Consider the following 25,588-nt stretch of genomic DNA (forward strand, 5'->3'; position numbering starts at 1 on the left):
TATTTTGAAGATTATTAACATTAATTTAAGTAATTTGTTGCATAATAGTCTAAAGATCAATGTCCCCATGCTTGTTTATCAAAATAATTAATTTAAAAAAATACAAAAATATTTTTTCAAAAAGTGTTCAAAGGTACCCCCCTTTCCCCTAACACAAACAATCAGTCATTTTAAGACAGCAAATGATTTACACAAAAATAAATCCAAAATATAAATGGGAATACTAAAATAGCTAAGCATATAAAGCATCAATGACTTGATATCTTTTATATCAGTTAGTGGGACACTGCACAGGTCATAGTGAACATATTATTTGACTAACAAATCTGTACACTCGGATGCTCAATAATTCGGACAGACCAAGTTAATACATTAGCTTAGTGATTTGGTAGTTATTGAACATTAATGAAGATAAATTGATGACAATATTACATTGTAACCACTTAGCCATGGAGATAATATGCTAGATAGTTACAAATAACAATGTAATTGTGAAATATTATTTGCCACATAGCTCCAACAATTTTAACGACAATGAAACCATGACTAATCAAGTAGTCTCATGTTTTGCTCATAAAATCGATCATTTCTATCTTTTTCAAATATTGTAATTTACCAGTAAAATCCAACTTATTAATTATATTTATAAAATAAACTTATTGATTGGACAGGAGGTACTATGAAGAGTAAATAAAAAATCATAAATGTAAATCTAAATTACAATAAAAAATAGGTTAAAATTCATACACAGATGCCATGGAAAATATATAATAATTTATATTCTTAAAATATTAATCTTCTAATAAATAATTTACAACTAAAAATTACATGGGAACACAAATAAAACTTAATCAGTCTTAATTAATGAGAAATCATAAAAATACTGGTTTCTATAATAATTACATACTTATTTGTGCTTGGTTCATTTTAAAAAACTGTTCTATGATTTATATAGAGAACTGAAGAGTCATGGATGATAAGATAAGAATCAAATCATAAAGAATTATACTTAACCTAATAAATAATAAACGAAGAATTTAATTTATCTTGTAGAAGAATTAATTATAAATATAAAATCCCATTTTAGATTTTATAATTATTATCAAAACATTATTAGAAATAAATTAGCTCAAAAGAGTGGGCTTTAAGCAGTAACTTGGGGCTTGACAATAAAAGAAAATGCAATTCTGTTATAGTAAACCTTTTTGTAACACAATTACACTATTACATCTTGAGCTGTAAATTTTCTTGATCACATCAATTTTGTACGTTTTTTTTAATATTAGAGAATATATCATTTCTCTACGTGAATCTTTTTTACACTCAATTTTAAGATTTCATCTTTAAATGCACTATTTAAATAAATGAATCACAAAGAGTTTGTTGTTCTACCCTGACACTGGATTCCTAACAGATGTTTCTATTTCAATCTTTTATTTCATTACCTCAAAAGATATAATTTAAACTAATTAATAACATCGTCTTGAGGATTCAGGGTACTTAGATTTTAACTCCATTTTGAATTGCCGAAACAGCATACGATTTCTTTCTAGCTCTGCATCCTTATCTGCATGGAAAGATGAATGAGTCTTGACACCTTGATGGACAAGAAATGCGTTGTTGAGTACTGAAAACTTGTAGCCCGCGACATGGAGTTCACATACCTGTATCATTTTAGAATAGAATGTTAAGATATTACATAAACAATGGTACAATATAAACACCGATTTAGGTTGATAATAAATTTATGTTACCTGGCTTATTCTGTTGAAACCATACTGCTTGAAACGTTCATCATAAAATGGTATTGTATTCCGGGCAATATAGAATGGTTCCCAGGGATCTTTCCACAAGACCTCAAACAGTGGAGCAAGTTCTGCAGCAGGAGGTTCCTTTTGCCACGACTCATAGTCTGTATGCACCTATTATGTGTAGTACACATATTAATACATACAAATATTTAATTGAATTATAATATTTTAGAGTAATTGGAGATCCCAATAAAAAATCTCACATTTATTTTGAAGTACTGGCATATTCTTTCAATACAAAATACTAAACTAGACAATTAATTTAATATTAATGACCTGAATAATTTTGTAAATTCTGAAATAAATCACTTTTTCTCCGAGACTATGAACTTAACCCTTTGGGTGCCAGACCATTCCAAATTTGCAATAAGGAATAAAGCTAATACACAATAATTAATTTTCAGATTGTAATCATTCTAATTTTTTTTATAAATAACATGAAGAATATGAGAAATATTCTATTATTGTTATAAATTCAAAAATGTAAGAATATTAAGCAATAATGTTTTTATATAAAAGTGAAGTTTGAAAAAGTGTATTGTGAAAATATTTTTTTAGATTTTTTGATACACAATAAAAAAGAAACATACAAAACTAACCAAACCTTATATATATATGTATATAATATATGTATATATATATATATATATATATATATATATATATATATATTGTAATCAATTTTTATACAGTTAAATAAAATGTGATGTATTAATGCAATTGAAAGTAATATTTTACTTAAAAGTACAATGGTATAAAGGTTATAAGATAATTATATAAGTAATTTTTATATTTATCTCTTCATTATATTGAGTATACTGAGTAGAATAAAATACATGAGTTTTGTCTTTAACTAAATAAACAAAAACATTTTCCAAACCGTTATTCCTGTTTTTTTGTTAAATTTTATGTTTGAACTTAGTATTGTTAGATAGACTTTTATTTTATTTACTATAGCTAAACTACATAAGAGAACGTCAAAATAAATAAAATTCATAGTGTTGGGTGAGTGAGTTAGTCAGTGTTGAGAATACACAACAAATATTTTCAGTTAAAACAAAGGTGGAATATTAGTTATAAATGTTGTATTATTTATTATATTATGGGAAAGAGTAAGCAACAGCCTATCAGCCAATATGATAATATTTATCCAAAGATGAATTTTAAGTGTCTTGTATCTTTCTATGTTTTTACCTGACATTTAAGACATAGCTGTACATAAAACGGCCGCATATCTCCAGAATCTACGAGTTTGAGCAATTCTGCTTTGTGTCGTGGCACAGGAGTTTCCTCTTTTGCCTCAAATGCAGGTACCACAAAAACATTTTTCTCGTCATGTTCCCTCTTGCGAAACAGTCCTCGCTGAGACGCAAATGCAAAGAAGTCCTAAGAAAATAAAAAAAATATTTGTATTATAACAATTAATTAGTAATTATTTATTTACTACTTTAATCCCTAAGCCGAATTTGTTTGAACTTTGAAAATATAATTTTTGAAAAGTCAACTTGACGAAATAAATTTTTCTGACATTCACAAGATATGTGAGTTACGATTGCTGGTATATGTGTATACAGTGTGGTAGAAAAGTCCTGGAGTGATTTATTATCTGATATACCTTTTTTACAGAAATACAACTTTCTACATAAACATGGGACATAAAAATCTACTTTTTAATGCAAATACCCACTTTTTAGTCCCTCAGTGGCTCAGCCCATAGAAAATCTTTAATGTACGTATACGCCAATATGTACATCAAATTAAAGATCTTAATAAGCAGAAAACAATGTGCAAACCAATCTTCAAAAGGTTCCAACTGAAATGGCAGCATTTACAATTTTACTACTCAGTTACAAAAAAGAAATAAAACATCTGATATCACACCAATTTGGCAACAATGCTCCCAGCGAATATTTCTCGGATATTGTATTCAACTTGATTTGTATTAGTGTTGTCATTCCAACAATGACTAGTGATTCATATTTATCATCATTGAGATTCCTTATAATTCTTAGAGTATAATATTTATACAGGAAACTTAATTTCCTTCTTAAACTTTATGGTCTAAATATGTCAAGGCCATTTAGTATTTTTTGTACCATACATTAGTTTTTAACTTACATTGTCACAAAACTTTTTGAATTAGTCTTTTATATTGTGTTTAAGTATTCGTGTTGTCATTCCAACAATGACTAGTGATTCATATTTATCATCATTGAGATTCCTTATAATTCTTAGAGTATAATATTTATACAGGAAACTTAATTTCCTTCTTAAACTTTATGGTCTAAATATGTCAAGGCCATTTAGTATTTTTTGTACCATACATTAGTTTTTAACTTACATTGTCACAAAACTTTTTGAATTAGTCTTTTATATTGTGTTTTACTTTTAAACTTTATGATATCTCTCAATAAGAGTAAAAGAATTAAAGTACTTATGATGAGAGATTAAGGAGTCAGTTTCAGTTCATTCCAATAGGTTGTTCATTTTTTAATAACAGTTTTCCATACAGACCATCCATATCAAAATCCACAGTATTTTTTAAAATCCAACAGTACAGAAGAAACCGGCAGTTTTAAATACCATGAAAAGAAGTAGAAGGGCTGAATTTGTAACGAATGAAGATAAGTCTATAGATGTATTGTAAACTTCGTTGGGGAGCCCAACACATCAATAAGAGCTGCAGCTACTTAACACAATTTTTTTAAGAGGGAAAGAGACAAAACTCACTGCACGTAGTCCTGAAAGGACCTACCTTACTTAAGTTTTTGGCCCTCAGAATCTGAGGCTTTTACAGAAGCCTATAAAATTTTAGAGGGCTCCTGATCTCTGATATCCTTTCGGCTGAGGAGATAACCTCCTAGGATTTTTTTCTGATTTACAAATGGCAAGACAGTTTACTCATATATGTTCTGCTGATTCTTCTGCCTCTCAGCAGACTCTGCATTCATCAGTATGGTTTAGACACCTTCATCAGATATTTCCCTAGAGGATCATGTCCTGTCAGTGTCCCTAATACTAGTTTTATATCATCCTTGCTTTGATCTATGACCACTGACCATTCTTTTGTATATGGTGAAATAAACATTTTCAATTGCTTGAGTCCTGAGACCTCTCCAAATTTTGGATCTAATGCTCTTTTCTCAATCATTTACTAGAGCTTTGCTGTAAGAGAAGGCTATTTCACAGCCTGCCTCTATTCCTACCAGAAGGCTTTCAGAGCCTATATTGGCAATGGTGTCTGCTGTTTCGTTCCCATTAATTGCTTTATAGCCCGGCATGCAGCCAGGGGCAACTTTGTTCCTCTTTGCCAGTCCCATTAGTGCATTTTTACATTCCCATACTGTTTTTGAATCAAAGAAGCAGGCGTCGAGCACCTTTAATGCTGCCTGACTGTCTGAAAGTATTGAATACTCTGAACCATTAGGTGTCCTTTGTGTGAGTTTTCTGCCACATGTTTAAATTGCCATGACCTCCAATTGGAAGACCGTGGCGTGTTTCCCTGAAGCCTCTGCTAATATTGTACCCTGGCTCATATACTCCAAACCTGCACCAGATTCTAGGTGTGAGCCGTCAGTGTAAAACTTCAGAACACCTTTAGTAGGGAACGAAATATGGTTTTCCAAAGGATTATTTATTAACAATACACTCAGAAACATAGGTTATCATTTCGACCTCAGGAAATTCTTGTATTACTACCTACTATCCTTCTGAGGAAGTAGGTTTAATCACCTTTCTACTCAGCAGCTTCATAGCACTTAATGCGGCTATCTTCTTTACTTCCTGCCCCAGAGGAGTGTCTCCCAGTGTACTGCTTCCAGTTCGAGAGTTGACAGGAGCTCATTGCCCTGGTAATACTTACATGAGATACCTTTGAAGACTCTGTAGCCTTTTGGGTTCTGTATTTTGTTCTACTTTACAATATCACACATGACCATTGGTTATATTATAGCTTAATAAATCCAATATATAATTTTGGGTTTTAGTTCCATTTATATCCAAAGAGTCTTTTGCAAGCACTAAGAGCCTTTGTTACTTGTACATAGTATTTTCAATATGAGGATTCCATGTGAGCCTTTTGTCCAAAACTACTCCTGGACACTTGATCACTTAAAAATATTTATTCCACCAGAACAGGTTGAGCTTTTTCTGGTGAAGGTTATTACACATGTTTGTGATGGGTTAATCTTCAGGCCCATCCCCATGACATCAGTTTCTTATAAAGTTAAGGGTATCTTGAGTGAGGCATTCCAACATGTCTTTATTTCTTCCCCTGACCATAAGCACTAGGTTGTCAGCATGACATTGTAGTTTTATACCCCTTTCTTCTACTTTAGTCAAGAGATCATCCACCACCATTGCTCATAAAAAGGGAGACAGTACTCCTCCTTGGGGGGCACCCTTTCTGGGCCATAACTGTGGCATATTTCTCTCCAAGCTTTGCTCTTACTTGACGACTTTTAAAGAGGGTTACAATCCAAATGACAGCTTTTGATGGAACTTCAAACCTTTCCCAGTGCCTTCATGGATTCATATGCTACTCTGTGGAAAGCTCTTTCAATGTCCAAAAAATATTGATTACGACTTCCTTTTTCTTGAAGGTGTCTTCCACCACCTCCAATAAACTATGGATTGAGGTAGTGGTTGACTTACTTTCAACATATGCATGTTGATACAGATTGAGTTATTTATTATTTTTTCCATAGTTTTAACCATGAAGGAGGTTAGGCTGATAGGCCTGTATGATTTAGGCTGAAGACGGAAAGACTTTGTCCCCCCCCCCCGGAAAGACATTTAATCCCCCTTGCCGAGCGGCATCCGTATATATGCGCCAGCGCTCGACTATAGAGGTTGATCAGCATCCATATATATGCGCCAGCGCTCGACTATAGAGGTTGAGCGGCATCCGTATATATGCGCCAGCCGCGTTCCAGCTGGCTGCCGCACTGTCGCCACACATTACTTTCAACGTCACCTACTACGTAGCAGCACTTGTCAATCAATGTACCCCTGTACACTTAGTACGCCTTTCTGTTTAGTAGGTAGCAGCACGTATCAATAAACCTGTGTGTTATTTGTTTTCCCGCCTTTTCCAATGCGATCTTTCGTAAAGTAAACAAAACAAATAACTCGTGATCAGTGATTCTGAAGTAACCTTACATTTAAATTATGTTTATTTCAGCTGTGTTTTATGTGTTGTGTTTTTAGTTATATATAAATAATTTAGAGACTCTAATGTAGGAAATTAGTGACAGTAATATCGGACATTTGTTGTGCCACGCCGTTACCATGCCTCGCTCGTCTTGGTGTCATGACCCCCGCCAGTCCAAGGACGCTACACTACACGTTTACCACAGCCATTTCAAGGGAACATATTTGAGTTATACTGACAAATAATATTTCTAAACATATAAATATGGGTAATATACAAGTATTTTACTCACTAACAAAATATAGGTATTGTAACTTATTCATTTTATTGATTGAAGATATCAAGTTTTAATTATTAATTTTTGTAGATATTTAATTAAAAAACATTTTATATACTTTTTTCATGCAGTTATGTAATTATAATGTTAAAATAAAAAAGAAAATTTAATTTAAAAAATATGTGTGGTAAAGTGTTTTTCTATCTTAATATTTTGCTCATTAAGGGTTAATGCTGTGAACCTTTTTTTTATTGTTGCCTGGACTTAGAAACCTCCCTGACTTGTCATCTACCCTACTAGAGAATAGAAATTGTCTCTCGCCTTACTTTTCTAATAAAGATGGGTTCTGACCCTTTGTTTCCTGGTTCAAGATCATGCATGAAGATGAACTGGAGAAGTTCCTCACATCTAAAGTTTATGCTGCCCAGTAGGAGTGGTATGCATTGCGGTCACAGCCGAGGATGAGAGCCACCCTTCTTCCTCTACAGTACTATGGTAGCCTTTCTATTTCTATTAGTGGACAGTTTGTTGATGGGTAAATATGCTGTGACACTATTCATGCACAAAACCATCACTCATAATGTTTTCAAGCCATAAACAAAGCACATTCCCGATACATTTCTGCTGCATTATCCCCTTCTGCTTGCAGGAAACGAATTCACATTTGGTGGGAGAATCAGCAGAGGTGACCATGTTTATGCAACTGCTGCTCAGCACAAACTGGCTACTTGAATTCGGCAGTGATAAATGTTGTAGTGTGAAGATATGTGGTCGACTACTGCCCACACCGCTGTCTGCCACGGTGTTCTCACAGAGAGAAAACACTGTGATTAAAATAAATAATGAGAATAATCCTTTGAATCAATTTCATTAAATAGTTAACATGTTTGTCTATATGTACGAGAGGCTGCTGATAAGTAATGCCTCCAACACCCTAAGGAGTTTGTAAAGATGTATATAATTAAAAAAAAAAAAACTACATTGCAAAATTAAGCTTACAGTATATTTAAGAAGATGTTACACTTATTTCATAATATAATATCAGTTGAGGTCTCTATATTTACACCAGCGATGAGTCAATTTCTGTGTTTCATTAAAGAAAAGTCAGCATCTTTACCTTTGAGCCAGTTTGCAACTGCAGATTTCACTGACTTCATCATCAGATTCATATCCAACTCTTTTCAAATTCCTTTTTAGTTGCGAGAAGAGCCAGAAGTCACATTGTGCTAAATCTGGGCTGAATGGGATATGGGCTCTATAGACAAGTGCAATCTTTCCACATGTCTGTCACTTGCAATGGTGTTGTGCATTATCATGATATGCATTAAGAATTCTGTGCCCCCCCCCCCCTTATAAAATTTATGTAATCCATGTTTTTGAGTTTTCCAGTATCTCACAGTAGGCGTTGGAATTGATGGGTTGACCATGTGGTAAGTATTTGGCCATAAACACATCTTGCAATTCCAAAAACGGGACAGCATAAACTTTTCGGCAGTCCCATAACTTCTGTAGAGGGGTTGCCCATACTTATCTGTTCTCCTTCCATTGATTTTTTCCCTTGGGATCATAGTGAATCCAGGTTTATCTCCAGTTAACTTAATTGTTTTTAAAAAATTCTCCCAAAAACACAAAACGTTCCAGAATATTATTATTACCATATGTTACTGGATTTGAGAGTCTAGTTACAAATGCCTTTTTTAATAGTTGCCTTATTGTCATCAGTTCTGCACCACACAAAAAATACCTGGTTTGCAACACAGTTTGAAAGATAGGATATATTTCAGACTCTAGCTCAGTCATTTTCCAATAGATTCTTTTTAAATTAGTCTGTTTGTTGCATTTGTAATGAAAATATATATTTAATATTCTAGATGCCCAAAGACAATTTACATTTTATAAGCACACAACCTGGTTTTTCTTAAAATCGATAATGCAAGTTTGGATAACCTCCACCTACACTAGTTTTGGTGGAGGTCGATGGGAGCTTATCAAAAGGGTAACTAACCATCATACAAGTAAATAAATGTTATACTACCACGAATGTTATACATGAAAGAGGCAACTTTCAGCCTCTATATAGTTGTCTTAAAATTATATAACTATTATTTATGTATAACAGTTTGTTTCCAGTGTGTCAGTTTATGAAAAATGTGATCAGATTTTTTAATTCATATCCTGGTGAATTGTAACATATCCCGGTGTGTACACTTGTTCTATTGTTTTCTATATAAACTTTTTGATACCCTCCCATTTCGATCTCCACCAAAACTAGTGTGGCTGATGATCAATTTCTTTCTTAGGAAAAATTCATCTAATGGTTATAAAAAACGAAGCAATGTGCTTATGCAATGAAAATTGGCTCTTGGCTCCTAGTCCATATTGTTGTACTTTACTTAGTAACGAGTTTTTGAGTAGTTTTACTTTTATCATTTTTAATAACTTACCTTGTAGAAATGATTTCTAAAATTATAATTTATTAAATCCAAGATTAAAGAATACCTATTTAATAAGCCAATATACCAAATTATATAAAATTAGTAAAATTGAAAATTAGTCAATACAAAAAACTCAAAATTACGATTTCTTATTATTTACACACCCGAAATTAACATTTTTATATGGATGGAAATGGTCAGAACCTAAGAATAATTCCCTACATTATTAGAGAAGAGTTCAGTGCCATCCCATTTGTGTGTGCTCATGAATGCAAATACATGCCTGTGTGTTTGTGTGTACACTATTATTGTGTATGATATAATGTAGTATACAGGTTATATATTTCATTAAATTCTTATTCACATAATACTGAAAAATTCATTAACACCAATTTATTATTTGCAAAATAAATTTAAAATTACCTGGCGTAGATTTTCATTAGGCAACATGTCAATATCAACAACCAATACAAACTCTGATGCTGTGCCTCGACGTGCCACATTCCGCAAGAGATTGACAGGATAGTTGTGAGTGGTGGCATAGTTGGTGGTAGTGGTGTCCAAGTCGTGCTTGAGACTGCAAGGGTGGGGTGGAGGGGGAGAGGGCATGGACAGGGGTGGAGAGCTTTTTGCTGGCAGAGGTGACACTAACGCAAATGTCACATTGTGCCTGATTCCTGGCAAGCAAGCTCTTAGTTCAGCCACCTTCCATAATGCTTCTGACACTTGATGATCTTCTGCAAATACAGCCACTGATATTGGACCCTACACAGAAAAGAAATAAATTAAGATTGTTTAACGTTTAAAGTACAACAAATTTTAATAAGTTTTATCTAGATACTTGAACATCTTTCACAAGACTAACTAAAATACCACAGTTTATGGGTTTGTATTCTTAAACAGCTTAAATACTTCTTATTTATTAACATGCTACTCTAATAAACTGAATCTTACTTTGACAAAACAAGAAATTAACCCTTTACAAGTGTATATCAAAATACAATGTTATGTACAAAAAGCTCCTTGAGCGAATTTTTTCTATAGAGGAGAAGGGACAAAACATTTGTGTGTGAGGGTTTGAGATCCATCACTTCCTTATTTCTCAGTACCAGTAGAAGGAGGTTGTGGAGCTTCCTTCCCATATACGGTGGCTTCTTTTCAAACTAAATCAAGGGTAAGTGAGCATCTCCCTTGTATTGGGGCAAGTTATTTGAATGAGAACAAAAAGCACTGGCATTAAAACAACTCCTTGTGGGGCACCTCGACAAACAAGTTGGGGACTGAATCTTGGAAGTTTACATATTCAATTTTCTGTGTGTCTTAGCTTAATTAGCTGTCCTGTCCTTCAAGATCGCTTTGAAACCATGCCATTACTGGTCCTGTTACTCCCAGATTTGTTAGTTTACAAATAAGATCATGGCTGAGGTAGTCAAGGGCTATACTAGAATGTCTAAGATTATTCCAGTTTATCAATTTTCCCTCTTCTAAGCTGTCTATAAAAGTTTCAGCCATTTTTATTATTACAAATGTGTTAGATCTTCCTTTAGTAAAGACATGATGATAATTTATCTGTAAGTTATAATAATTCTGTGTAGTAATTCAGTATTCTTCTGAGAACAACTTTTTGACTAGATTTAGAGAAGGCTGAAATGTGAAAGATAGGTATGTAATTGCAAGCTTCCAATCTGCTTCCATTTTGTGTTTTGGATAAACTTTTGTTAATTTCAAAGCTGAAGGAAATTTACCACCTTATTAAAGGAAAGACTTATTAAGTATGTCCACAAGGGATAATACAAGTTCTTAAGAGCAAATTTTTTAGGACTTTGAATAACATCCCGTCCAATCCTAAGGAGGAGTTTTTTTGTTTCAGATTGCTCATGACGGTTTTGACATTTTCATTAGTTTCTCAGAGGCATGTTAACCAAGTTGAGTGTATTGGTGGTAAAGTGTGTTTAATCTTTCCGTTATTTTGTTTTGTATTTTGTTGTTTGTAAAGTTTTTTTAACAATGAACGCAAAGTATGATTAGCTTATCAGCTCATCTTTTGACTTGTCAATTACTTTCCCATCTACTTCAAGCTTTATTTCCTCAACAGAAGTTTATTTTTTTCAACCAAGTTGTATTTATCATATAGCCTTGGATTTATTGTCGGCATGGGTGATACAGTGTGGAGCTGCTCATTTTCTTCTGAGTTTCAAATGTAAGTCATAGTTCTTCTCACATATTGTTGATTCTTCTTTTTGTTAACAGCTCCTATCATCTAGTATTTATGAAGTGCTCTTAAATAAACATCTTTTAATCTATTTGCCTCAGTGTCAGCAAAGGATTTAGGTTGATTTCTAATTTTTCTTTGTGGGCATACTACATCCATGACGTCTTACTATATAGCAGTCTTTTGAAAGCTACATCAACATCTTCAGCATTTAAAACCAATTTTCTTCACCATTGGCATTTTTTTGACACCAAGGCATTTGAGCACTTGTAGATTTTTCCTTGTGAGACACCAATTCTGGTTGGATTACTCCGAATTTCTGAGAAACTGACAATACAACTCTACGCAGTACGATCTGATAGGCCACTATGAAAAATTTCTCAAATGAGATTCTCAATATTTATATTAGTGCTTATCCAGATTAACAGGTTAGCTGCCGGCGGCATATTTTCAAATTTTCGGCGTAATGCCAAATTTAACCGTTAGTTATTTTTAGATATTTTTACTTTAGTTGTGTTTATTATACACTATTACAATAAGATATACTTTAAAACTTTTAAAATAAATCGTTTAAAATTCTAGACCGATCGGGTCGGCATCAATATTTTTTAACGAATACTGATTGAAAAACAAACTTGCCGACCCAATCGGTCGCCCGTGTATACTGGCGTATATTTCGTTTGAGAGGTTGGTAGCACATCAGCTGTTCTTACGCGACGACTCTCGAGTATCCCGCCAGCTGTTTCGCGCCTTTTAGCCAAACGTGAGTTTGTTTTCTTGTTTCTATTGTCAGTTCGGCGCTTTTTCGCAGTCTACTTCAAACTGTTCTTCTTTCTCCTGAAGTTTGATTAGTTAATCATGAGTGACGATCTAGACAGTGATGACATATTAAGAGCAATCAAAGCCCCTTCTAGTGAATTTGACCCAAATATGGATGGTGTAAGTGATGATGGTTGGGGCAGTAATGTAAATAGTGAGATGGATGATACGGACGAAGACCCCGACTTCCTCTCTAGTGATGATTCAGTGCCAGGCAGTGAATCCGATGACAATGAAGTTGGTATTATAGAGACTATGGATTGTTCGGATGAAATGATTGATTCTGTTCTGACTGAGTGAAGATGTGAAGGAAAGATTGCAAATGAAAAAAGAAAAAACTTGAAAAATGGCAGCTGTTTGAAGGTAAACAGAAACACATTGTTTTTGACGAAACATCAAATTTTGCTTTTGGCCTGCCCCAAAATGCGAAACCAGAAGAATATTTTTATGAATACTTATCTGATGATCTGATACAAATGATGGTAGACGAAACTAATCGGAATGCTGCTCAGGTGTTAAGTACACTGAGATTGAATCGTAGTAGCAGACTCCGCAAGTGGCGGCCTACTAATCCAAATGAAATGAAAAAATTTCTCGGCCTTTTATTATGGATGGGGCTAGTGCCAATGCCACGGCTGACTGACTACTGGTCGAAAAACTTGCTGTATAATAATTCTGTTGCTGGTAAAGTAATGAGCAGAAACCGCTTTCAATTGCTTTTAAGATTCTGGCATTTTAATGATAACTTGAACATAAGACAAGATGACCGTCTAGGTAAAATATCTCCACTTATCGATCGTCTAAACGACTCTTTCAAGATGAAGAAAACTCCCAGCGGAGATGTAGTGATTGACGAAAGCATGATCCCGTTCAGAGGAAGACTTCTTTTTCGCCAGTACCTACCCAATAAAACCCACAAGTACGGGATTAAGGTATTCAAAATATGTGACACTACTGGCTACACATACAAGATGAAAGTTTACATGGGCGCCGGGACAGGAACTGAAGATAACCTGACACTAGCGGCATCAGTAGTCATGGATCTCATGAGAGATTATCTAGATAAAGGGCATACCCTGTATGTCGATCATTTTTACACCACTGTCGATCTTGCCCACATGCTTTTAGCAAGAAACACTCACCTCGTCGGAAGTGTAATCAGCAACAGGTCTTGGTTCAATCACAAAAAAACCATTCCTGGTAATTCCGATGACCAGTTGAATCTGAAGAAGGGTCAAATGAGCTGTCTTGAACACCCAAGTGGTATTGTTTACACCAAATGGTTTGATAAAAGAGAAGTGAAAATGATGTCGACCAAACATCCTGCTGATTATGTTGACACTGGGAAAAAAACCAGACAGGGCGAACCCATTCTCAAACCTCTTGTGGTCCTCGAATACAACAAGGCGAAGATGGGAATTGATGTTTCTGACCAGATATCATCGTATAGCACAGCCATCAGAAAATCTATGCGATGGTATCATAAAGTCGCAGAAGAGTTCCTGCTGGGTACAGCGGTCGTCAATGCCTGGCTCGCCTACAAGGATGCTGCGGGGGTCAACTCTGAAAGTAAAAACAAACATCTCTACTCCATTACGACCTTCAGGGAGAAAATTGTGTATGCACTTCTAGGGTTGCAAAATGGACAACTCGAGCCAGTCAAACAAGTTGGACATCACCACTTATCCGAAACGGCAATATTTGTAGACAAGGGGAAGAACAGGAGGAGAGCCCGGAAAAACTGCAAAGTTTGTTATGCCAGAGCTTCACGAACTGGAGACCGAAAAGCAACCAAGAATCTCAAGAAGATTACTACATTTTGTGAAAAATGTCCTGCAAAACCATTTCTTTGTAAAGAGTGTTTTAAGAACTTACATAAATAGGAAGGATCTTTGTGAAAGTAGTTTTTAACGTATAACATGTAACATTAAAAAAATATTCTGACACATATACAGTTTTATATTTATTATGTTCCGCAAAAAATATTACAATTGGGTTCAAATTTTATTCATATTTCAGCAAAATAACAGTGTACAAACTAAAAGATTAAATGTGCCAACCCGATCGGTCGGCAAAATATCGTCTATTATCCAACAGTATTTAAGTAGAATACAAATTTTTTATTTACAAAACTAATATTCTATAACATTTATACTATTGTTTTCTTATAGTATGACTCTTAAAATAGTCGCTAACAACCACTGATAAACGTCACAGATCAATTTACTAGTCCTGTAAAATCCCGCCGCCGACCCAATTGGGTCGGCCGATGTTTCTGCCGCGACAAACTGTGCCGATCCGATCGGGTCGGCGTGGCAGCTAACGTGTCAAGGAGGATTTGGTAAGACAGATTTCTACTTGCCAGAAGTTATAGTATTTTGATATTATGGGAAGCCAAAGTCTTATCTAACAGAATATTCTTTCTGTCAGGATTTAAAATGTTAACATGTCCCCCATGACAACCATTGGACGGTTCTCTAATTTTGTGCTGATGATTATGTCTGACTAGATGTCAACACTTCCCTGAGTCCTCATCATGAGCTTTTTGAACTTTATGAGTTTGCTGAAGTCACACAATGCATACAGCTACCATGTGTTGTTGAATGTCACCCACCCTGGAGTGTTTTATAGTTTTATTTCTAGTGTTTATTGTATCATGGAAATATTAACACACAAATAGACGATTTTTACGTTTGCATGTATTAAAAAAAATGCCTTAACCCTTTGAGTGCTAAGGGTATGTCTGAAAAGTGCCAAGGGCCGATTAGATTAGCATTTGAATATTTATTATTCTGTTACCAATTGTTGGCACATGGCATTGTACTTAGTCTCAAATTAAAGCTAAAGAAATGTATAACAAACGCATACACAATTTGTTATTACATAGTATTCGTTGTTGTACTACAGCTGATACCTCAAAGGTAGTGGCAGTGAGCCTGCCCATGTATGTAACTAATTGTAACTTTTGTAAAACATTACTTTTGTAAATAGTATGTTGCATATAGACCTTACTGAATAACTATAACTGACATAGACTACTAGTAGCCTACTTTCAGTGTGATGGAACATTATTTATTTTAACATCATGTCTGAAGCAAACTGAACAAACGCAATGAGTCTTTTATTTTGAAGTAATGTAAGTTGAATTAATTTTACAAAACTACAAACTGTGAATGATTTTGAAAACTGCTTTGTCTTATTGTATACATATCAAATCAAATAAAAAAAGAATATCCATCTTGATTTAATTTTGTACAGTTGGTAATTGCTATTTACCAAATATGAGAGTCGGCTTCTACACAGGAGTAGAGTTTAGACACTGCGCACTAACACAAAACAAATTCAAAACTTAGTTATAAAGGTACGTAATTTTTTTATTTAGTATATTTGTTCCTATTTATGAAGAAAATAAAATACATACAAATAAATAAACAACATAATATTAAAATTTTTCACTTAACAATATTTTTTTAAATAAAATTTGATTAATTATTTTGGAATTTAAAAATGTTAACATGTGTTATCATTAAAATAGATATTTTAATTTATAGCCCAGTTTTCTCCCTAAAAATACAACAAAAATCATCTTGATGTGATGATTTTTGAAGTTATAAATTATTTACCAGAACACTAAACAAATGCTAAAAGAGTGCTTGGTAAAAAAGGCTTGACACAGGCAGCGCCAACCCGTCAAAAGTGCTTGGCACTCAAAGGGTTAATAAAGTGGTTTTTTTTAATAAAAAGGTATTTATCTAAACTCTACCAACTTGTCTCCGTAAAAAACAACTTAATTTTAAATACCATTAAGAGGTTAAGGAAAATTGATCAGAAACTTGTGTCAATAAAAGAATTAATATTTATTACCTTTTTTTCATTGTTACTTCGGGGAAATTTTTCATAAACAAGGCATTTGCTCTTATAAGATGTTAATATACATACACTTTTTTATACACTAATTAGTTTCAGAAAACAATTTTAATGAGGCACTCATACCTGCCATCTTTGAGTTAGGGCTATGAGGCGGTAAACATGGTTGAATGAACATTGAGTGACGATGCTTATATCTGGAGTTGACGCTATCAGTCCTCGAGGGTGTGGTTGTTTGGTAGCAGCTGCTATCGAAGGGACTATCTGGAACTCTCCACTTGAGTCTAACACTCGACCTTGCTCTACAGTACGAACTAGTGTGCCAAATACTGCATCCACCTTCAACAAACATCAAGGTCTTGAGACAAAATCAATTCATCCAATTATACTTTATCATTTTATAAACATTACAAATATAATCCATCCCAAACTACTGTTCATAATTTAATGTTGTAATAAATTTGTGAACGCTATGTAATTTGAGATAGGATAGTTTACAGAAGCTAAGTTTTTTTAATGAACAGTACTCAGTTGATTTACAGAAAAGGTATAAAAAATATAAAATCTGGTGTAAAAATATGTCACCCAGGTTGTATAGACACCTAATTGAGTGATGTGAATTTTGTATGTCTCTTTCAAAATATCATCTATAACACAGGTCTATAGTTCTTCCAATCAAATGTATCTCTTTGCAATAATATCAACTCTAAGAGGAGAAATTTTCCTGTGATCTAACTCTTTGACAATCAACCTTGAGAATTTTGGGTGGCCATTATCTAGGTGAAAAAAGCCTGTTGTCACTAATAACCAGACAGCATTTTATTAATACCTATGCTATAAAATCATCAATAATGTTAAAGAATTCCATTTGTCATTCTTCTTTTTTATTTGTCAATAGTCAATAGTCAAACTACTTTATTCTGTAATATGTACAAGGTACAAAGAATAGCGTCATTACAATGAAACTAAATACTAATATTAATTTTAAAATATAAGTAAAAAAAATACAATCGTAACATCTTAACAATTTATCTTCAATTCTTCTTTAAATGAATTAATTGGTTTTTGTATTGAAGTATTCCTCAAAAGAATATAGAGACAAATTAGTTAAATAATCTTTGACTTCTTTTTTAAATTTTTAACAGATTTGTTCCCATTATAAATTTTGTTGGTAAATTATGTAGATATCTAAACACCTCTGTAATATGTTTTCTTTTTGTAAAATTCAAGATTGTGTTGATCGGACATGTCTATTAAAAACGGGTATTATATGTATGTTTATTGGTTTGTAGTATCGGATCAAAAAAACTGTTTTACATAAATTATTGATTCAAATATGTATAAACCATATACTGTCAGAATTCCAAGTTCAGAAAAAATATGTTTAACAGAATCTGTATATCTTAAATTTTTCATGATTCTCAAAGATTTTTTTTGTAGGACCAAAAGCCTATCTAAATTACTTATTGTTGTTGCTCCATAAATGCTTATTCCATAAGCTAAATGTGAATGGATCAAGAGAAATATATTAATTTAAGTGTATGTAAATTACTAATTTTTGCCGCATTGTCGGCAATAATTTGTCGCAGTGCATATAGACCAGTAGACATCTTCTTAGTAACATGATCTACATGTTTATCCAAGCTAAATTTTTATCTATTATAAGTCCTAAAAAACCTTTGTGTGGTCTACTTGTTTAAGTCTGTCATTGTCTAGAAAAAATGTCACAGTTTAAATTTGATCTGGATTGCTTTGTAGAAAAAGAAATATAATTAGATTTATCTGAATTTAATAAAAGATTATTTTGTCAAAAAAATCCTTAATCCTACTTAGACCAATATATGACGAGATTTCAATATTCTCAAGCTTCTGACCAGAAAAAACAAAACATTTGAATCATCAGCATACAGACACACGCCACCATCCAACCCCTCCATCACCCCTGGCAAAAACCTCCTATATAACATAAAAACAATAGAGGACCCAGGATAGACCCCTGGGGCACACCATGCCGTAGTGTCTGCAGCTGTGATCTATGTGCCCTCACATAATGATTTTTATTGTGAAAAATGGTTTCTTCTATTTCTACATATTGTTTTCTATTTGTTAAATAGGAATCAAAACCACGTTTGCTCCTTTCCATATATACCGAAGCTGTTTAATTTCCTTATTAACTTTACATGACTGACACTATCAAATGCTCTGGTAAGATCTAAAAATATCCCAATTACTTTTTCTCTTTTATCAACTGAGTCAATAATGGACTGGATAAATTCTATACCGGCCGTTATTGTTGATTTTCCACGACGAAAGCCATGTTGTTGTTTGTCCAACAGTTCATTAGACTCTAGGTGTTTTAAAAGCTGATCATAAACCACTTTTTCGAATATTTTAGAAAAAAATTGGGAGCAATGACACTGGCCTATAGCATGCTGGATCAGTCACATTACCTTTTTTAAAGAGAGGAATCACTTTGGCAACTTTTAAAATATCAGGAAAATATTCCTGAAATTAAAGAAGAATTGATTACATGGACAAGAGGTTTTAAAATAAAGTTAACAGATTTTTTCACAATATCAATTGGTATATCATCGTGCCCACAGAAAACTTAGTTTTAAATGACAAAACAATTGTTTTTAACTGATACTCAGACACCGGTTGAAATCTGAAACATGGCCGAGCACAGGTCATGTGCTCACTATTGGTATAAATAGAGTTGAGCTGAGGTATGTTAGGTAATACTAGCAAGTCAACGGCTGTCACAAAAAAATCATTAAAAGTGTTTCCTACAGTAACAGGATTAGTTATTAATTTTCCATTTGCAATAATACTTTTATTAATGATTTACATTGGATTGTATATTTACCTCATATTTAATTATTTTCCAAGTTGTTTTTGGTTTGTTGTCAGAGAATAGAATTTTATCATCGAAGTATTTTTGTTTATTTCTATCCATGCACTCTTTCAGTACATTTTTCTTTTCTTTTATGACTAACTTCAAATTTGTGTTTTTGGAAATTCTAAATTGTTTCTCAAGTTCAACTAATTCATTCTTTTTAATTTGTACATCATCTGTAATCCATTTTTGTCCTAAGAAATGTTTTACAGTTTGACTAATTTTAGGAAAATGTATTTCGAAAATATAACTAAAAATACTATGAAATTGTTGATATTTCATATCTACCGGTGATTGATAAACTTCTATCCATGTCTCCTTTGCTATATCTCGCAAAAATGTTTCAGTGTTATTTAAAGTAAATCTTCTCTGCATAGTTTTTTTATATTCATTTTACTTGAATCAACACAATTTAATTCTAAAAAATTCTAGAAGTTGACCATCATGATCGGATATTTGAGTTATGATACCTGGATATATTTAATTTTGTACAATCTATATTCGTAATAAAGTTATCTATGGCTGTCTGAGAATCAGCTGTAACTCTAGTTGGGAAGTCCACCAAATATTTGTCATATTATACACTTTTAATATATTACTAAATTTAGTGTAAATTATATCTTTTTTTAATACGTTTATGTTTATATCTCCAGCCAAAATCAACATTTTTGAATTTATGACATAGTATATTACACAATATATCTAAGTTATTTAAAAATTTGTCTACTAGACAGTGTTGGGGTGATCTATATAAAAACTGCCAATACAAAAGAAAATTGATCTATAGTTATTTCAGACAGGCAGCACTCAAATTCTTTTTCTCCTAAGAGAGCTTCAACTGCTGGTAATTTAATACATCTGAAATGTATATGCTCTTTAGCCAATATTAGCACTCCGCCTCCAGATGAATGAGATCTCACAAAAGACGAGCAAAATGTTGTACTGAGGAATGTGTAACCCAACCAATTCTGCTGCTGTCAATTTATGTTCAGTTAGTGCTAAGATATCTGGTTGTATTTCCTCTAAATTTATATTTAACATATTTAAGTGGGGATGACAAATGTTGAACAGTTTGATGAAAAATAGAAAACTTGGATGATGATTGGACAGCTCCCTTGGCCTTAGTATGCCTACTATCTTGAGAAAAATCATGTAACTTTCAGTTTGATGAGGGCAGGTGCTGTATGTTCTCATGAAAATTGCTAATGTTATTTGTATTTGTTGTATTGTTATTTTTGTAAAATTGAACCTTTGATATTATTTTTCTCTGCTCTATTTTACTGGGCTCTTCTGCAATTGATTTGCTAAAAAGGTGACAGTGGTGACATTAATGAAGGTTGTGTTGACAAGTGACTACATGTGTTTTTATTGCTCATGGAGTTGTTTGTTCTGGATATTAGAGATTCTATGTGTGGTTGAATTGTCTTGTGTGTTTGTGTTACTCTGAGCACAGCAATGATCTTTGTTCACATTTTGTCTTATCAACTTAGCTAGTAAAGCTTTACCTCTTCTATTAAAATGAAAGCCATGATTTGTATAGTAGTTAGGCTGAATGGTTGACAAATCTATAAAACCTCTGATATTAGATGTTGACATACATTTATGTAGTTTTGGCATTTACACAGTGAATAGCAAAGTTTTCTTTAGGCCTATCAAAACGGAATGGAATGCTTAGAATATGTACATTTGTTTTAGATGCTACATTTACTATTTTATCTAACTTAAAACTATTTACAAGTAATTCATGATCCTTGACTCGATCACAGTTCATTGCTTCCACAGAGAATATTTTTAAAATTTGCTCCTGGATTTGTGACAACTTCCACAGTGAACTCTCCCCCAGTTCTTCTTCCAGAAGTGGTGACATATGCTTCCCAATGACTATCTGCCACAAACAGCAATCTGGGCTTCTTGGTTTTTGTTGACCTCGAGTTTGTTGGCTGGTTATATTTTTCCAGTATTCCTGTCATTGTTGCCTGTGATCCTTTTATGTCAGAAGTACTCTCCTCTACTTCCGACTCGCTTAATGCTTGAAATTTATTTTTACACACTATAGGTTGTTCTGGCTTTAGTAATGGCAAACTTCTTCGGACATCTTTATTTTTAGTTTTGTACTTTCACAATAGTGGAGTAAAGCTCACTTGCATTATTTACATTAATACTTTCTTTTTGTTTTCTATCATTTTGTAATTTAATTATAAATTCTTCTCTTTTTGGATAGTAAAATCATTATAATAAATTGTAAATGTTTCAAATGAACTTTAATCATGTACACTTTACAGATATAATGCATTTATACACTGTTTCATAATAGGTATAACACATTTCATGATACAAAAACAGGAAAATAACTAAATACAAGAGATATCAGAATATGCTTTCTGGATGTCAGAAGGTCTAACTTTCTGTTTTAAAATACATTCATACAATTAACAACTGGATGTACAAATGTATTCTTCTAATATGCTTTGGATAATCACATCCCAGATAATTGTGAGCCAAGTGTAATTGTATTAAATTAAAATTTGAGTTTTTAGTATAAATTAGAAAATGAAACTTAAATCAATGTTATGTTTTTGTAATAACATATACTATTTAGAAAATATTATGCAGTTTTTTTTAGATATGACCTGAAAAATCTGATATGTGAGAAAGAAGGTAAGATAGTTTTCAGCAGCACAACATTCAGGTAAAACTGTTCTTCAAAACATTTTTGAAAAATCATTGATTTTTCATACATTTTATTCTTTGGGTATAACCTTGGCCAAATTAATGTGAATAATAAAGAAAAATCATATGTACATTCAAATTTCCTTCATGTTTTAGTCAACAGACAGTCCACAAAAAAGTAAAATATTAAAGAATCTGTAATAATTGCTCAGAATAACTGTTAATATTATGCTCTGAAGATCTAATTCATGAGCAACAAATATTTTAAAAAGTTTTTAAATTAGCAAATCAAATCAAGCCAAATTTATAACAGCACTTTAAGTCTGTTTAATAAAAAATGTTATATATAATAAATTCAATTAGATGCATATGTATATATGTCAATATTTTCTAATTATAGTGAATGTTGAACAAAAATACACAGTCTGCTGGGACTTGAATTGAGATGACTTGTCAGGTTTGCATAGAACAGGGAGCACAGGTCAACATCTCCGGAGAAGTTCACTTTTTAATCATTTACGTTTCGTAAGTACAGCACCCCTTGGTTAAAATTGTATCTGACACATAGCCCACTATTCATGTTAAACACAGCTACAATGTAGGCTATAGTATGCCAATCTCTGAAAACATTCAGAATAGCCACTTTGGGTTTCTTTACTGTCATTATTTGTTATTAATGATTACTTTTATTATCATTGCTCCTTTTCAAAATTCTGTTGATTAAACGATTTAATCATTGCTACACCTGTGTATGTATTATTATGTTATTCTCCTGAGAAAACATAAATAATTACGAACATTTCGTATTTCCTGTTATACGTACTTCCACTCGATATGTTGATATGATTTACCTATTTGTATTCACTCTGTCAGCATTTCATATTTGAGATAAAAATTTGATATAATGTGAAGTGGGTAGTATATATTTACCTAAATGATTGTTACGATAGAACTGTGTTGCATATATGTTATGGGTAGGTCTAGTACTCTTTATTTTAAACTAAGTTGGATTTAGTTCTCCAGAGTTATAGAGCACTTTAGGAAAGCAATGTTCCACATTAAGGCTATGACTAACAAGAGTAATTTTTAATAAATTATGATACAGAACACAAACATTATAGCAAGAATGATATTCTTAAGCCACCTGCTCTCGCTTTAGAGAACTGACTTATATAATTAAGCTACATATTTCTTTTGATCTTTACCAACCACTTGTAGAAAACAAACTTCTGGCTATATAGGCATAGCTCCCAAATCAAGACATATATCCCAGCCATATATTTGTGTTTACGTTGTACACTTGAAGCTCAGCCATATCAACCTAGTATAAACACTGCTTTAGGTCCACTTGACTGACAATAATTCCAAGACGTTTTTCAACAACTACGACTGACATTGATTTGCACAGAAAGTAAACAAATAAAAGCCCTAGCACAGCTTATCTAGCAACATACCTTACATTAGGAAAATCTTACTTCAGTTATTTGTGAATCAGAAGAATCTCCTTGATTAGCTGCAGTTCTATGAATATGGTGGTGCATATGATGCCTAGCTTCTAGTCGACTAAGAAGCACTAAATGAACAACTTGGAGAACAGCTACTATAGCAACTAAAACCAAAACTAATTTACCCCAGAGAATTTGTTGCATTGTTCAGAACCTTTAGCTGGATAATGCCGGTCTGTGTAAAGCCATAAAATAATAAATGTATTCAGTGACCAACAATTTAAATTGTAAATTCATTTTAATACTTAGCCTAAACGTTTGGGTTTCGTGGTGTAACAACAACTGGAGATCACAAAGTACAAATTTCTAACAAACTATTATTACTGTACTAGGATTGAGATACAATTTTAATACACTTGGTTTAAGGAATATTTTATGTCCCCTGCAACATATATTAAACTTAAATGTGATATGTATTCCGGTTTAGATTTTTTATACATAAACACAGTTTGTTTGTAGTCTAATCCTAATCTTTAGCTATCAGCCTACACTCAACCGTCTTCTGAGTTCTGTCAACAGCAGACAGAAAAAATTTTCTTTTTTTATGTGTTTGCCCAATGTGTTGCTAACAGGCATTGTGAGAACCCGTGCTGCTGCGCTGTACTATTTAATAAAAACTGCGGCTATCCTTATATTATTAAAAAATTTAAAGAAAGGATAACAGTTTGTTAATTATATTCCAAAACAAGCTGTAAAAAATACCATTTTCTTCAATGCATAAATACCAGGGTTTATTTTGTCAAAACTTTGCTTATTTGCCCATCCCAACTCAAATGTTGATCTATTTTCACCCAAGAAAGCATGCGCTAGTATCTGCTGTGTAGGCATAGTTCAGGTAGACATTAAAGTGTTCATGGTTAAGAGTAACAACGTTCAACCTGGCTATTATATCATAATTTGTACATTTAGGGATATTTCTTGTACTAATTTATTATATTTATAACGTTACGAATATATCTGCCTTGTTACAAATGGAATTTTTGAGACCTCGGAATCCTAAATTCACGTATAGTGCCACAGTTTAGTTTGCTTTATTTCCCAGGTAAAACAAACTATATACTTATCTAGCTCACAAAAATCTGTTTCGGTAAAAAGCATCTACAATCGGTTCTATTTTCGGCTTAAAATATTTTCAGTGCCATAGTTAAATTTGCCTTGTTGTCACAATGAAAAAAATATACATACATACATATGACTGATAAACCTGTTACGGCTTAGGGGAAATCCTACCTACTTCCTATCTACTTGCGGTATAAGGAATCAATCCTTATTAAGTTCATGCAACATTCTAAAAAGAATCGTTTATAACACTTTGCGTTATATGTAGAAGTCTTATTGTTTTTTCAGACTGTAGTTTGGGAGAGAATGGATTGTTAAGGCGCGTTAGTGTTCATGTCTCTGTTTTTCCATAATCCACTGTTAAAATGCCATATCACCACTATTAAAAAGCCATATCACAATGTCAGAGAAGCCCACCAGATTTACAACTTTGTTGTTTATTTTATAGCAGTGTTTAATAGTATTTATGATGCACTAGATGTTTTAATCTGTCACTGGCACAATCTGGAGTAAAATTTATATATAATGTTTAAATATATAAAAAGTAAATTTTATACTCAATATTTTTTTTATTTGTTATCTGCATTACACTACTGATCAAGCACTGTATACTTAATATTTATGAATTATTTGTAAAATTTAAATTTAAACAGATTTTTTAGCCAATTCCTTAAACTTTTATTATAACTGAAAGAGTCAACAGCTGTTTAGAGTCAGTTCAATTCGGATTATGAAACATAAATACTGTATTTTTTTACTTCAAATCTTTTTTTCTAATTTTTATATAAATCTTCCTCGGATAGCAGTGAATATTTTACAAAAATAATTAGCTACATTGGTCCAGCCGTTCTCAAGATTAGCGTTTTGAAACATTTTGAAATACAT

General features: G+C 32.8%; 1 protein-coding gene across 1 annotated transcript; it reads right to left on the reverse strand.

The window, feature by feature from the left end:
- Window positions 1–154: 154 nt before the first annotated feature.
- LOC124357362 (beta-1,4-glucuronyltransferase 1-like) lies at window positions 155–24,152 on the reverse strand. Its single transcript, XM_046809087.1, has 6 exons — window positions 23,615–24,152; window positions 16,700–16,912; window positions 10,099–10,440; window positions 3,006–3,197; window positions 1,755–1,922; window positions 155–1,664 (listed from the first exon to the last, which is right to left on the reverse strand). The coding sequence occupies exons 1-6, from the start codon at window positions 23,786–23,788 to the stop codon at window positions 1,470–1,472; spliced, it is 1,284 nt and encodes a 427-aa protein (XP_046665043.1). The 5' UTR covers window positions 23,789–24,152; the 3' UTR covers window positions 155–1,469.
- Window positions 24,153–25,588: the final 1,436 nt, after the last annotated feature.

The sequence above is a fragment of the Homalodisca vitripennis genome, chromosome 3 (assembly GCF_021130785.1).
Source record: "Homalodisca vitripennis isolate AUS2020 chromosome 3, UT_GWSS_2.1, whole genome shotgun sequence".
NCBI classification, from domain to species: domain Eukaryota; kingdom Metazoa; phylum Arthropoda; class Insecta; order Hemiptera; family Cicadellidae; genus Homalodisca; species Homalodisca vitripennis.

Coding starts and splice junctions, on each gene's coding strand:
- LOC124357362 (XM_046809087.1), bottom strand. CDS start 23,788: ATGCAACAAATTCTCTGGGGTAAATTAGTTTTGGTTTTAGTTGCTATA. Junction 10,441..16,699: donor CCCTAACTCAAAGATGGCAG/GTATGAGTGCCT, acceptor TTTTCTGTGTAG/GGTCCAATATCAGTGGCTGT. Junction 1,923..3,005: donor AGCTATGTCTTAAATGTCAG/GTAAAAACATAG, acceptor TACACATAATAG/GTGCATACAGACTATGAGTC.